The sequence below is a fragment of the Staurois parvus genome, unplaced genomic scaffold, assembly GCF_062004578.1.
Source record: "Staurois parvus isolate SC_StPar_1 unplaced genomic scaffold, SC_StPar_1.0 ptg000244l, whole genome shotgun sequence".
In the NCBI taxonomy this organism is placed as follows: Eukaryota; Metazoa; Chordata; class Amphibia; order Anura; family Ranidae; genus Staurois; species Staurois parvus.
Window position 1 is genome coordinate 6,414,947 of NW_028318040.1, and position 13,789 is coordinate 6,428,735.

At 39.9% G+C, this 13,789-nt stretch overlaps 1 protein-coding gene across 2 annotated transcripts in view; it reads left to right on the forward strand.

Annotated features, from left to right (window-relative positions):
* The window catches only part of MANBA (mannosidase beta), an 80,528-nt gene extending 69,241 nt beyond the window's left edge, over positions 1 to 11,287 (forward strand). For both annotated transcript variants that reach the window (XM_089680536.1, XM_089680537.1), the window contains 3 exons: positions 1,554 to 1,696; positions 2,581 to 2,838; positions 10,980 to 11,287. In XM_089680536.1, coding sequence (XP_089536662.1) covers positions 1,554 to 1,696; positions 2,581 to 2,838; positions 10,980 to 11,207 — 629 coding nt within the window. In that variant the 3' untranslated portion in view covers positions 11,208 to 11,287. The remainder of the gene's footprint in view (positions 1 to 1,553; positions 1,697 to 2,580; positions 2,839 to 10,979) is intronic.
* Positions 11,288 to 13,789: the final 2,502 nt, after the last annotated feature.

Below are 13,789 nucleotides of genomic sequence, written 5' to 3' on the forward strand. Positions count from 1 at the left end.
GGAATGACAGCACTGCCTTTGATGCTGAAACCTACCCATTGTGAGCTTAAGTATCTGGAAGGGGGAGTGTCTGAGACAGAAATTAAGGAGGAGTCAGGAAAATGTAACCACTTGTCCTCCTGAGGATTTACCCCCCCCCCCCCCTCCTGACCAGGCCATTTGTTGCATTACGGCGCTGCGTCACTTTGCACCTAAGTGAAATTTACATCCCTTTTTGTTTTTCCCTACAAATTGAGCTTTCTTTTGGTGGTATTTGATCGCCTGTGCGTTTGTTTTTTTGTTTTTGTGTTTGTTTTTGTGTTTTTTTTTTTTTATATAGAGGAAAAAACAGAAACAAAAAAAAACCAAACTGACAATTTTGAGAAAAAACAATATTTCTTTACTTTTTTGCTATTAAACCTCTCCAGTAAAAAAAATAAAAAAACAAATTTCATCATAAATCTAGGCCAAAATGATGTATTCTGCTACATATCTTTGCTTAAAAAAAAAATCCCAACACATGTAAATTAATTGGTTTAGGTGAAAATGCTAGCGTTTACAAATGGTGATCTAATAAATATATAAATACACACACACAAGTGTGTTTTTTTTTTTTTTCCATGTTTACTAGTAATGGCGGCAATCAGCAACTTATCGTGGGACTGCGGTGGGCATTCTGACACTGGGGGGGGATCTGACTTGGTGTCACTGACAATCCCCAAAGACACCAATACAGTGATCATTCCTGAAAAAAATTAAATAAATAAAACACTGACTTTGTACTAATGGCACTGGGTAGGAAGGGGTTAACATGAGGGGCGATCAATGGGTTAACTGTGTGCTGGGTGTTTTTTTACTTGTGTCTGTGTCCCTGTTCTTCACTGTAAGCACACTGCTTTGCATGCAAAGCAGTGTGCACGAGCTGACAGGGAGAACTGAGTTCTCCTCCCCGTCGGAGATGCTTGGCAATCACTGGGCACCAGCAAGTAATCATCAGCCGGGACCAGGTGATTGACAGCCGCGCCCGCTAATGGCAGTGCTGACAGGTCGCTTGCGCGCCCCCTACCCGGAAATGCAAGATCACGTGTATATACAGTATACATGATTTTGCACACCCGTGCCGCCCTGTAGCAGTATTTTGGCTATAGCGTGGTCGGGAATTTGTTAGAGGAAGTTTTTTTGTTTACTTTTGTGAGGTTAGTGCATCACATAGTAACTGTATTTGGTACTTGTTTAGACTGTCATACAGGAGCCTTTAGTGCTGGTTGTAGATTTTACATGGTTAACTATTTGAAAAGCATCTGTTAGTTAAACACCCCTGTCACAGACACGTACACACTCATCATGTACAAGTATTGTACTGTATGTGTTGGCTGGTGATGGGTCTTAACACCATTTTATCTGTGAAAATGAGGAACCACAAGCTCAATATTAGAAATTACTTGGCAAGTAGATTTTTTTTATTTTTTTTTTCCCCAAGAAGGATTCCAGAGGCAAATTAATAAATAAACACTGGCAATATTAAAAGTACTGGATGATTTATTAATGTATGCTTGTCTTCTTTTATCTATAAGAGTATGGAGGGAAGTGGAAAATGCTTCATTACTATGCAAAAGATTTCTTTGCCCCTGTTGCTACAAGTGCATTTGAAGATGAAGATATTCTATACATTTATGGAGTGTCAGATCTTTCAAAGGACTGTTCTTTCAATCTTGCAGTAAGTGTTTTTTTTTTTTTTTTTTTTCCATGTATAGATACATATGTAAAGACCAGGGGCGGACTGACCATTTGGAAACTCAGGCACTGCCCAAGGGCCTGGGTCAGTAGGGGGCCCCATGAGATGCCCCTGGTACCTTTTTTCATAGGCTTTTTTGAGTTTGGGCAAGGACACAGGGGTCCTATGATCCTCTATTGCCCGGGGGCCCCATGAGTTGTCAGTCTGCCCCTGTTAGAGACCTTGTTGGCACTTGTGAGCAGTTGATTGATATGGCGGAGGTCAGGGCAGTGCTTCATGACTTGTAAAAAACTGTATTTTTAAAAATATGATTTTATATTGAGAAAAAACAAGATCTAGTGTTCAAATACAGACACTGCTTGTCAATGCTTTTAAATGGTTGCATTGCAATCTTCTATTATACTAGATTGCAGTTTTTAATACTAGGGACAAAGAGCAGTTCTACAAACCAAAAAAAAGGTGACGGCACAGTACATTCTTGCATACTTTACATTCTTCTTGTAAGGATTTAAAAACAGACTTGGTAATAGGACTTTGCTGACAATAAATAAAACTAGGGCCATGCTGATTGGAGGAGTGAATAGTTTGATGGAGGGATGATCCCATCAGGCTACTGCTTCCCCTTCACCATCCAGTTGCAGGCTGGGAGAGGGACATGACTTGTAATTGTTGAGAAATACAGCATAAGAAAATTAGGTCTCCTGCCCTGCCAGACAGGGCTGTAATGTGTGGCACAGCTGTGTACATTTTCGAACTGGATACAGTGTCAGGCGACTGGTGATTTTGTTTATATTGAATAGAGTTCCCCTTTTAAACTAACCGTTTCTATTGTGCAACACATCTTTTGGTGTTATTTTTTTCTTCAGCTTAAAGTCTATAATTGGAATTCTCTGATACCAGCATGTGAAACTGTTACGGAAGACTTTGTTATAAAATCTCGGAGTTCTGGACAAGTTTACCAGGAAGCTGTTTCAGGATTACTAAAGAGATGTAACAACTCCACCAGGCTGAATGCTGTGCTTGTTTATTACTTGTTACATGAGGGAGAAATATATGGCACTAAAAACTGGCATTTCCTAAGTTCACCAAAAGAAGCTGAAGGACTCCTGAAATCCAATTTTACAGTAAGGATAATCTTTTGATTAAATACTGTACATAGATTTTTTTTTTTTTTTTTCAGGTCCTTAATGAACTTAGATTTCAAAGTTGAAGAGGGTATGTTCTCATTACAGTGGACGTTTCATCCCTGTATACGAATATCCCACTCAAGATGGTATGAGGGCAGTGAAATATTATCTTGCTTAGGCTAATAATATCCCTACATTGCAAAAGGATTTTATTTTAGATTTACTTAATTTAGCCATAACACATTTTTGTTGGATTAACAATCAATTTTATTTAGGAGGAAGAGGGGTCACTATGGCGGTAAAATTTGCCCCCAGTTTAGTAAACCTCTTCATGTCAAGGTGGGAACGGAATGTAATTTTTAGCACTAGATGGAAGAATCTGGCATTCTAGAATTGTTTATCGATGATATGCTATTTATATGGAAAGGGGATGAAATATCTTATGAACATTCTCATTCAAGCTTGTCAAAGTGTTCTAAACATTATTATTATTATTATATAGGATTTATATAGCGCCAACAGTTTGGTCAGCAATTTACAATATAACGGGAGACAATACAGCAACAATACAGTTCAATACAAGAGGGATAGGAGGGCCCTGCTCCTCGGAGCTTACAATCTAGGAGATTAAACAAACCTTTACATACAGTTGGAGTGAAATTATTTTTTTTGGATTTGTCATTAAGGATAAAAGAGTGAGATTTATACTAAACCATTTTTCAAATCCACAAGTAGAATCCGCTACATCCCGTTAAATAGCTGCCATCACCCACGTTGGCTTCACAGTATAATGAAGGGCCAATTTATAAGGTTAAGGCAGAATTAGAGTAGAAAGTGATTACATTGAACAATATTTGGTGTTAAAAGATTGCTTTTTTTTAGAAAAAGGTTATGAGGAGAGAATTTTTGATAACACTATTGAAGATATTAGGAAAACGGATAGAAATGTGTTAATTGGCCTAAAAAAAAAATACTGACCTGAAATTGTTTTGCCCTTTTTTTTTTACAAACTTCTCCTTACAACACCATCAGATTAAATGGATTTTGGAAAAAAGGTGGGGTATCCTAAAAATAGATCCAGTTTTAAATAAAGTACTACCTGATAAACCAAAAATAGTACACTGCTCAAAATAATTAAAGGAACACTTTGAAAACACATCAGATCTCAATGGGGAAAAATGCCATGCTGGTTATCTATACCGATATGGACTGGGTAAGGTGTTAGGAATGTAAGGATGCCCCATTGTTTGAATTCAGTCCTCTGTAGGTTGATTTTCAGGGTGCCTTTGGAAATGAAAATTATCAAAGTGAAAAAATGATGCAGCAGGGTAGTCCATTTTGCTGAAATTTCATTGCAGCAACTCAAAATGGTACTCAGTAGTTTGTATGGCCCCCACGTGCTTGTATGCATGCCTGACAACATCTGGGCATGCTCCTAATGAGACCACGGATGGTGTCCTGGGGTATTTCCTCCCAGATCTGGACCAGGGCATCACTGTGCTCCTAGACAGTCTGAGGTGCAGCCTGGCGACGTCCGATGGACTGAAACATGATATCTCAGAGTTGTTCTATTGGATTTAGGTCAGGTGAGCATGGAGGCCATTCAATGGTATCAATTCCTTCATCCTCCCAGGAACTGTCTGCATACTCTTGTCACATGTGGCTGGGCATTGTCGTGTACCAGGAGGAACCCAGGACCCACTGCACCAGCGTAGGATCTGACAATGGATCCAAGGATTTCTGCCCGATACCTAATGGCAGTCAGGGTGCCATTGTCTAGCCTGTAGAGGTCTGTGTTTCTCTCCATGGATATGCCACCCCAGACCACCACTGAGCCACCACCAAAACGTTCATGCTGAACAATGTTACAGGCAGCATAACGTTCTCCATGGCTTCTCCAGACCCTTTCACATCTGTCACATGTACTCAGGGTGAATCTGCTCTCATCTGTGAAAAGCACAGGGTGCCAGTGGCGGACCTGCCAATTCTGGTGTTCAATGGCAAATGCCAATCATCAAGCTCTATAGTGCCAGGCAGTGAGTACAGGGCCCACTAGAGGACGTCAGGCCCTCTGACCAAACAATCAGAAACAAATCTCATGAGGTTGGCCTGAGACATTCACACCTGCTGCCTAACTCAGTAACTGCCTGTCTCCTGGAATCTCCTCCATGCTCTTGAGACTGTGCTGGGAGACACAGCAAACCTTCTGGCAATGGCACATATTGCTGTGCCATCCTGGAGGAGTTGGACTGCCTGTGCAACCTCTGTAGGGTCCAGGTATCGCCTCATGCTACCAGTAGTGACACTGACCCTAACCAAATGCAAAGCTAGTAAAAAACAGTCAGAGGATGAGTAGGGAAAAAAATGTCAGTGACCTCCCACCTGTAAAACCATTCATGTGTTGGGGGTCATCTTATTGTTGCCCATCTAGTGCACCTGTTGTTAATTTAACACCAAAGCAGCTGAAACTGATTAACAACCCCTTCTGCTACTTAACTGACCAGATCAATATCCCAGGCGTTTAATTGACTTGATGCTATATTCCATTTATTTTTTTGAGGGGTGTGTGTAGATTTTTCTATCTCTGCTTTTATAAAGGTTTTTGAAAGTTTTTTTAGTTAGTAGGGTTATTTCTATATTTTTGTTATATGTTGTGAAGTGTAGCCTACCCTGATCTTGATATTTATTTTTAATTTAATATATACTTTCTATTCTATTTTATAATTTTTCTTTTCTTTTTCAACTTTTGTTATTTTATCTGTAGATATCCTTTTTTTTTTTTTTTTTTCTTTTTTCTTTTTTTTTTACCACTAGATGGTGCCAGACTAATCATTGAATTGAGGTATTGTAGTGGATACTTTTTATTAGTGATCACTCTGGTCAGGTGAATTTTAATATATTTTTTTTTTCTCAGTATGTGTGACCTGAGGTCAATATTCATGTACCTGGAATATTTATACATTTTATTTTGATTCTACTCAAAATGAGTTTATTATCAATTGGTCCAATACAAAATGGCAGCCACTGAGTTTTCAATGAACTCCACAAGTACGGCGCCAAACCAGAAATGTTTAATGAAGATCTGGTCATAGGCTATGTTAGCATGGCGGCTGAGTTAGACACTAGAGGCCCCTGAGGATGCACAGTTGTGTGAAACGTGTGTAGGGCGATACAGAAAGGGAGCGACATATCGAAACGCGGTTTTCCCAATGCACACGCTTCTGCAAGTGGCCGTTTAATAGTGTTTGGTGCTGCAGTGATCACTAGCTGGGAACTGCAGACAATCCAAGAAGAAATAATGTCACAGGAACACCAAGGACTCCTCAGAAGGGTCCAAACCTTTATTTACTGGTCACATAATAGAAACAGCGGCAATGTTTCGGAAACGTTGCTGTTGTTTATATTATGTGACCAGTAAATAAAGCTTTGGACCCTTCTGAGGATTCTTTGGTGTGCTGATTACATTTTTCCTCTCAAAAAGAGGGGTCGTGCCTCCACATTGGTTATCCAAATGGCAGTATTTGATGTAAGTGCCAGTGGCTTTTTTAACATTTTATGCTGTGTGGTTTTAACGCTTTGCTATAAATTTCTGGGTACAATAAATGCTACGCTACATGGCAATCTTGTTCTTATTGCCTTGTGGTGATGTTTGAGCACAAGAGCAAGACAGCACCCCCCTATGGAAGAGAATAGAAGAATGGAGTGTTGATTCTCAGTGACGTCCCTAGGTGGGTGCGGGGGGTGTGCACTGCACCGGGTGACACCTATCTCACGGGGTGACACCAAAACGTTTTAAAGCAAGCCGACGATCCCCATATGATGGATCAGATCTGCGGTATCATGTGGTGTCACCCCTGCAGAGTTGGGCGGTCCCTGTCATGTCTTGCTGGAATTGTCGGCTTCCAACCTATACGGGGTTAAATGATCTTGCAACACTGGTCCGGGGGGTGCGATGGGGACACAGGGAGGGGAAGAGCCAGGCTGTGTGTGCATGACAGGAACAGCCCACCTCTGGAGGGGTGACACTACGTGTTACCGCACCAGGTGACACCAACCCTAGGGACGCCCCTGTTAATTCTAAAGGGAGAATCGTGACCTGCATCCTATTAATCTGAAATGCTATCTTGCTGCACATTCAGCGGGCAGCATATGTGGGCGGTGCGCACTGCATAAGTGTGGTGGAGGAAGCTGTGGTTATGCACCTTACAACACCAATGCACATGATTCACAGGTGTTTGGGAATGTGGTTTAAGTAGAAGACTACACTATACGGTTTTAAATAAAAAAATGGGGGATGCATTAGGAGTTTAAAAGTGGATGAAGCGGTCTACTTCAAGTTGGAGGACTGGAACGCCAGTACAGAAATTGCTGTCTAATGCGTTGATGCTGCACTTTTGAATAAGGCATTCTTTATCTTTGGTGTGTTGGTAATGTATCAAATTTACACAGGATAGATCTGAGATCACCTGTGGAATGTTTTCTTTTCCTGGAATAATCCCATAGAGTGACTTGGAAATTATTTGAAATTTTTTTTTTCTTTAGGTCTCTACACTAGTAGTAGTTAGTAGTAGTTTATTTGTAAGGATTTATTTTCAGTGCTGCAGTCTTTATTGTTTTGGTTTAAGGTTTGTAAATGTAAATGCTGTCCCTTGTGCTGATTTGATGTATTTTTTAATTTTACCTACTCTGGCTTTAGTGGCTACCCAACCCGATTTTGTTTTTTGACTGTATAGCTATACTGTTATGGGTTTTATTTTTTGGTGTTACAATATACTGTACAAATGTGTGCTCATGACCATGAAAGGGGATGTACCCATCTGATTGGACAGGAAACTGATATACCGCCAGCTACTGACCAAAAGACAGATACCTGCAGGCTAGTCTAAGTACTCCATTACATACAGTTGTGCTCTAAAGTTTGCATACCCTGGCAGAAATTGTGAAATTTTGGCATTGATACTGAAAATATGTCTGATCATGCCAAAAAATGCTTTTTATTGAAGGATCATGATCATATGAAGCCATTTATTATCAAATAGTTGTTAGGCTCTAATAAGTGATTTAACAGTACTGATTGGCATATTCAAGGCTTTTGACCTCTTTTTATGTCCTTTTCCATCTTTATAAAGTTCCATTACCTTGTTACGCAGGACTTTTGACAGTTCTTTTCTGATCCCCATGGCTTAGCTCTTACGTGGAAGCACTGAGCAGGATAGATACTAACAAGCTCATTGACTATTTATACACTGACAATAATTACAATTTAAAAAGCCACAGATGTGGGACATTAACCCCTAATTGGCATTTTAACCAGTATGTGTCACCTTGTGTGTCTGTACCAAGGCCAAACATTCCAGGGTATGTAAACTTTTGATCATGGCCATTTGACCATGATCCTTTTTAAATCATAATAACAGAAATCACCCAACTATTTTGATAATAAATGGCTTCATATGATCATCATCCTTCTTCAATAAAAGAGCATTTTTTGGCATGATCAGTCATAATTTCAATATCAATGCTAAAATTTCACAATTTCTGTCAGGAAGACACATACAGTTGTGCTCAAAAGTTTACATACCCTAACACCACTAGCTAAAAAGAGCCAATATCCCATGAATCGGCTTACGTTTTGAATTCAACTGAAATTTCTTGCAACTTTACAGACAGTCTAACTCTCAACATGCCAAGGCTTTATCTGGTTGGAGCATATTTAAAATGTTTCATTTCAAGCAGGCATTGGCATATCCAATTTTTATGAACACATTCAATCCTATGCGAGGCTTCACATATATTTTTTCAAAGTTTCATGTAATCCTAATAGATTCAATTGTATCATCATCTGCAGCCTGTTGGTTATTTTGAGCTATTAATCATTTAGGTACACATGGCAATAGGGATGGAGAGGGCAGTTATCCATAGCAACCTGTTCTACCTTTCTGCTGTCATATTGCTTCTATTACTCCCTTCTGAATGAGCCATTCAAGGAACTGGCACACATTTACTAGTAGTAAAACAATGGTTGCGAGAAGAAAAATGTTTTTATTCCTAAATCACTGTATGATGAAGCTTAAAAGATCATTACTGTGAAAAATATTGTATTTGGATACCTTTTTATGCAGCTCATGTAATTATACATGAATTCCTTTTTTGTTTCACATGCATGTATTTATCCCTTTTTATTTACATTCACACCAAGCTTTCCAGCAAAAGTACCTGATAGGGGTTAGGATAAACATGGAACAATTTATTTGCTGGCTTTACTAAATGCATGTAGTTATCAAATTCAGTGGTTTATGTTACAATTGAAGTATTGGGTATGGATATTTTTGCCTAGCTTTATTTGGTTCACCTTGGTCCATGTAAGTATGCATGTGCCATACCTGGTGTTCCCCAAAACAGCTGGACATCACCACCCCATTTCTACATCTCATCCACTCAAGAGAATGCTTTACATTTAGTGAGATGCAAAATGTTCCCTGAACAGTGCCTGTGCCAAGCAAGTTACCTCCTAGCAGCAGGGCAGTTGCTCGGAAATGGACCTGGAAGTAAGCAGTGATCACTGTAACAGCGGTGGCAACAACCATGATCTCCAGTTCCAATGGGGATCTGCCAGTTATGACACTTGCAGTACAAATGTGACTATGCAAAAATATCCATCCCTAAGCTTTAGCTTTAAAGCTAAACTCCTTCCTTGCAGGAGGCAACACCCATGCTGCAAGGGTTAATGTCGTTAGGTCTAGGGTATTTATAAATGCACTTTTTTGTTTACCTGATTCTCTCCTCCTTCAGGCTCTTATGCTCTGCTAAACCAGTCCCCACAGCCACTTCTCCCCTATGCTTTGGTGGTCTAAGTTCATGTCATTAATAGTCCATACATTGGACATCAGAGAGACAGTCCACCACTGGCACATGGGGGAGCACTGTCTACCAGGGATTGGAAAATTAGGTAAGTGCTTTTATTGTCTCCTAAATCTGAGCATTTAACCATTGAAATGCGGGGGCAGACTGTGCTCTTCCTGTAAATTTAGGGAAATTTCAGATCCATAGCTCAGCCTTTGAAGTGGTTGCAAGATAGTGGAAATGGCAGAATTTATTACATCATATACAGTGTATCAGAAAAGATAGGTGCTTTTCTAGAAAGTCTATGGATTGTAACTTTTTTTTTTTTATACAAGACTATCCAGCTACAGACTGTTATGACACAATTGTCTTGGAGAGAACCGTCTTTATATCATTTGTTCAAGCTTTTATTCACAGATTTAACAGCTTTCACTATTGGAAATACTGTACATGTAAACTACAAGGGAAATAAGCGCTGGTTTTGCTGCTGGGAGTCTTTCAGATACTTTGTTTTAGTCTGCTCTGTAGAAATGGATATGAAATTCTGGTTGCAATGAACAGTGCAGATGATTTTCTTGATTGTTTCCCCTTGAGGTAGAACTAAAGTGAAAGGGTTTTTTTTTTCTTTTTTTGGATAGAATGAACATTTCTCTAAAAATTTTTTATAATCCTCCTTTACTTTCTGTCCCATAGACAAAATAAGAAACGAGATGAAATCCCCCCTGCAGTTTGCAATTCCAAGCACTCAGCAGAGTCATGGGACCAGTTTGCACTCCTATCTGCCAACACTAAAAAATAGCCTAATGAACCTTGTTTTAAAAAATAGCCTAATGAATCTTGTTTCAAATAATTTATTAAGAAATTAAACTAAGATTAATACCCCGGTCACACCGGGTGCAACTTGCCATGCGACTTGTTGAATGGCAAGTCATACCCTGTTGTCTGCAAGTAAAGCGGTCAAATTGGAGCAAATCCGACTTGGTCGGAGCTGCACCGATTTCTTAAGTAGTGCATGCACTACTTCAGGTGTGACTTGCATCAATGACATCTGACTTTGACATCATGCAACTTCAAATAGAAGTCGCACGATTTCAAAGTTTGATCGGTGTGACCGGGGGGGTATAGACTAATTGATAATGTGTTGAAGTCAGAAAATGTATTCAATTTGGTGAATGATGACTGGTATTTAGAAGTTCCGAACATTTTTTTCAGGGAGAGAGTTTTTGGCAAGATGTCATTTTTGAAGAAAATGATTTGTATCATTAAGTAATCGTGCAACTTGTGTTTTTCTCCAGGTATCCATTTATCAGATGGACCAGGGGACCTATGCGTTTACTCTAATTAGTCCTTACCCAGCTCTTTTTGTATGGTTGGATGTTGGAAACATAGCTGGAAGGTTCAGTAATAATGGTTTTCTTCTAATAGAGCAAAAGACTGTCATTTACTTTTTTGCGCGAAAACCAACTACGGTTACTGAACTGGAGAAGACATTACACATAACTACTCTTAGAGATATATACTGATATTGAGCTGGATACGGAGCAAAGCAGGAGTCACAACATTTTCTGCTAATAAAACTATTAATTTACTGATAAATCATAAAGTGTCATTATCTATTTGTCCAGTGATGGAAATGTAAAAAGGAATATCCCAGAGTATATATTTCATCTGTAAATGAAAAACCTAATTGTATGATTCTCTTACCGCCTTTGTTAAAATCACGTCATCAAAAAAAAGGACAACATAAAGCCTGATAGTTTGGGATATATAAAAAATAGCTATGTTGCTGGTGTGTATTAATCATAGGCAAGATGTCATCTAAAGCAGTGTTTCTCAACTCTTTTTTCACTCAAGGCACCCTTTAAAATTAAGGACCGTCCTGAGGCACCTTTAAAAGTATGGACAGTCTTGAGGCACCTCATTCTAAAATGGAGGGCCTCAAGACTTTCACATTTTAGAATGGGGTGCTCTTTTAAAATTATGGACAAACTATTCTAAAAACTTTTTATATAACGCAGCAACATCCACACATATAGGATACCAAACATTAGAGGTGATTTATTGTTCCAAAGCAAATACACTTTTGTGCACTGGTACTGACTAGTATTCCAGTGTTTCTCTTCTCCCTCAGTTTTTCTCAATCACTGAGCTAATGTCACCCCAGCACTGATGGAGGGGGGGGGATGCTGTGCAGGCAGCCGACATCCTCCTTATCAACTGATGATGTCATTGGTTGACAGGACGCTGGTGGCTAGCAGGCTGTAATGGTGCACAATTAAAACCTGCGGCTTTGTGTAACTAAAAGGCAGGCTTGTTCCACCTGCTGGCTTGTATACAAGTTATAGGCAATTTTTAGACATTTTTGCCAAGGCACCCCTGCAGAAACCTCAAGGCACCCTGGTTGAGAGGCTGATCTAGAGGAACCTGTGAAGACAGACATTTGGGAGTATAATTGCTAAATTGTTTTCCAAGGTGCAGGCAATACGGCTGTCATCCTTGTCCTAGCTTTATGACTTAAAGTGGTTCTAAAAGCTCAAGATGTTTTTACGTTTTATTCATTCTGTACATAAAGGTGAAAAACCTTCTCTGTGCAGCATCACCCCCAGGCCCTAATACTCACCTAAGCTCTCTCTCGATCCAGCGACATGCACTGGAGTCGTGGCTCCCTCTTCTCATTGACCGCAGTGGGAGCCAATGGCCCCCGCTTCCATCTCAGCCAGTCACAGCCAGTGAGCCAATGAGAAGAGAGGGGGGCAGGGCTGAGCTGTGGCTTCATGTGTGAATGGACACATGGTGCAGCTGGTGCCCCCAGAGCAAGCTACGTGCTCTCGGGGCACCCGACAGGATGGAGGGGCCTGGAGAGCCTGCAGGAGACCCGAGAAGAGGAGGATCTAGGCTGCTCTGTGCAAAACTACTCCACACAGCAGGTAAGAATAGACATGTTTAATTTTGCTTAAAAAAAAAAAAGCCTTTAGAATTAATTTAAGGTCACTGATCTCAGACATCACTGCTTGCATACTCAAGTGTGAATTGCTGTCCTTGACCTAAAATGTGTCAGCATGTCTACTCACTATGTACTGAAAGGCAGGATGCCAACACCAGAACCATCAATGGCTGCTTACATATGTCAATTCTCACATAGCATGATGATCTTAGTATGTGAGAATGGCCATATAAAAACTGCCACTGCCAGATTTGACATCATCCTATGAGCCTTGGCCTCCTCATGATCATTCTAAAAGGCTTGTTTTAATATAAATTCCTGCACATTAAATCTTTTCAGATTGCTTCAACTTAGATTTTTATGCTGTGATCAACTGTTTCAGAAGGACTGTGCATTACAAATATTCTTTAGCCCGGCTTCTAGTATTTAAATGGCTTGGTTTATTTCATTAATACTAAACCCACAACAGTAAGCCTGTATAGGGAGTAGGGGTTAATCCTCTGCGTTGTGTAAAAAGGCTATTTGATACTGATTGCTCTGTTCCTCCCCTTGTTTAAGTGACCACCTCTTCTCTTCTGATAAGACAGACTGAACCGTAGGCATTTTGCACATGCACTCTAAGCAAAAAAAAAAAACTCTTGCAATACACACCAAACTGAGCATGTGATCAGCACTGGTCAGACAGAGGTGAGGGGTTTTGAATCCTCCTAGAGTAAAAAGAAAACTGCTCCTACAAGCTTTAGCTAGTGCTGGGCTGAACACTGATAGAAGCCACAAGATTGTGCTACCTTTTGATGAGAAACTGTATTCAGCAGTTTATATTTACTAAAATAATTGCATATCCATGTTCTGTGGGAGAACAGATATAGTGAATGCAGGCTCCTGGGTTTAGTAACACTTTAATATAGTCTTGTCTTTCTATGCTTTATTTTACTGTTCCGCTGCCTCTAACAGCTTCTGTAGCAATATAGTCATAATTTTAGTAAGCTGACCTTGACGGCTGTATATAGTCAAACTGGTGGCATTTTGGTAAAGGCTAATTCCCAAAAACGTAGTTGGACTTAAGGATTTTAAAATGCACTCCGGATGCTTTTTTGCTTACAGTCCACATGCTGTTCTGGTGCGTTTTTGATGTGTTCCAGTACAGTTCTGTGCAGAAAA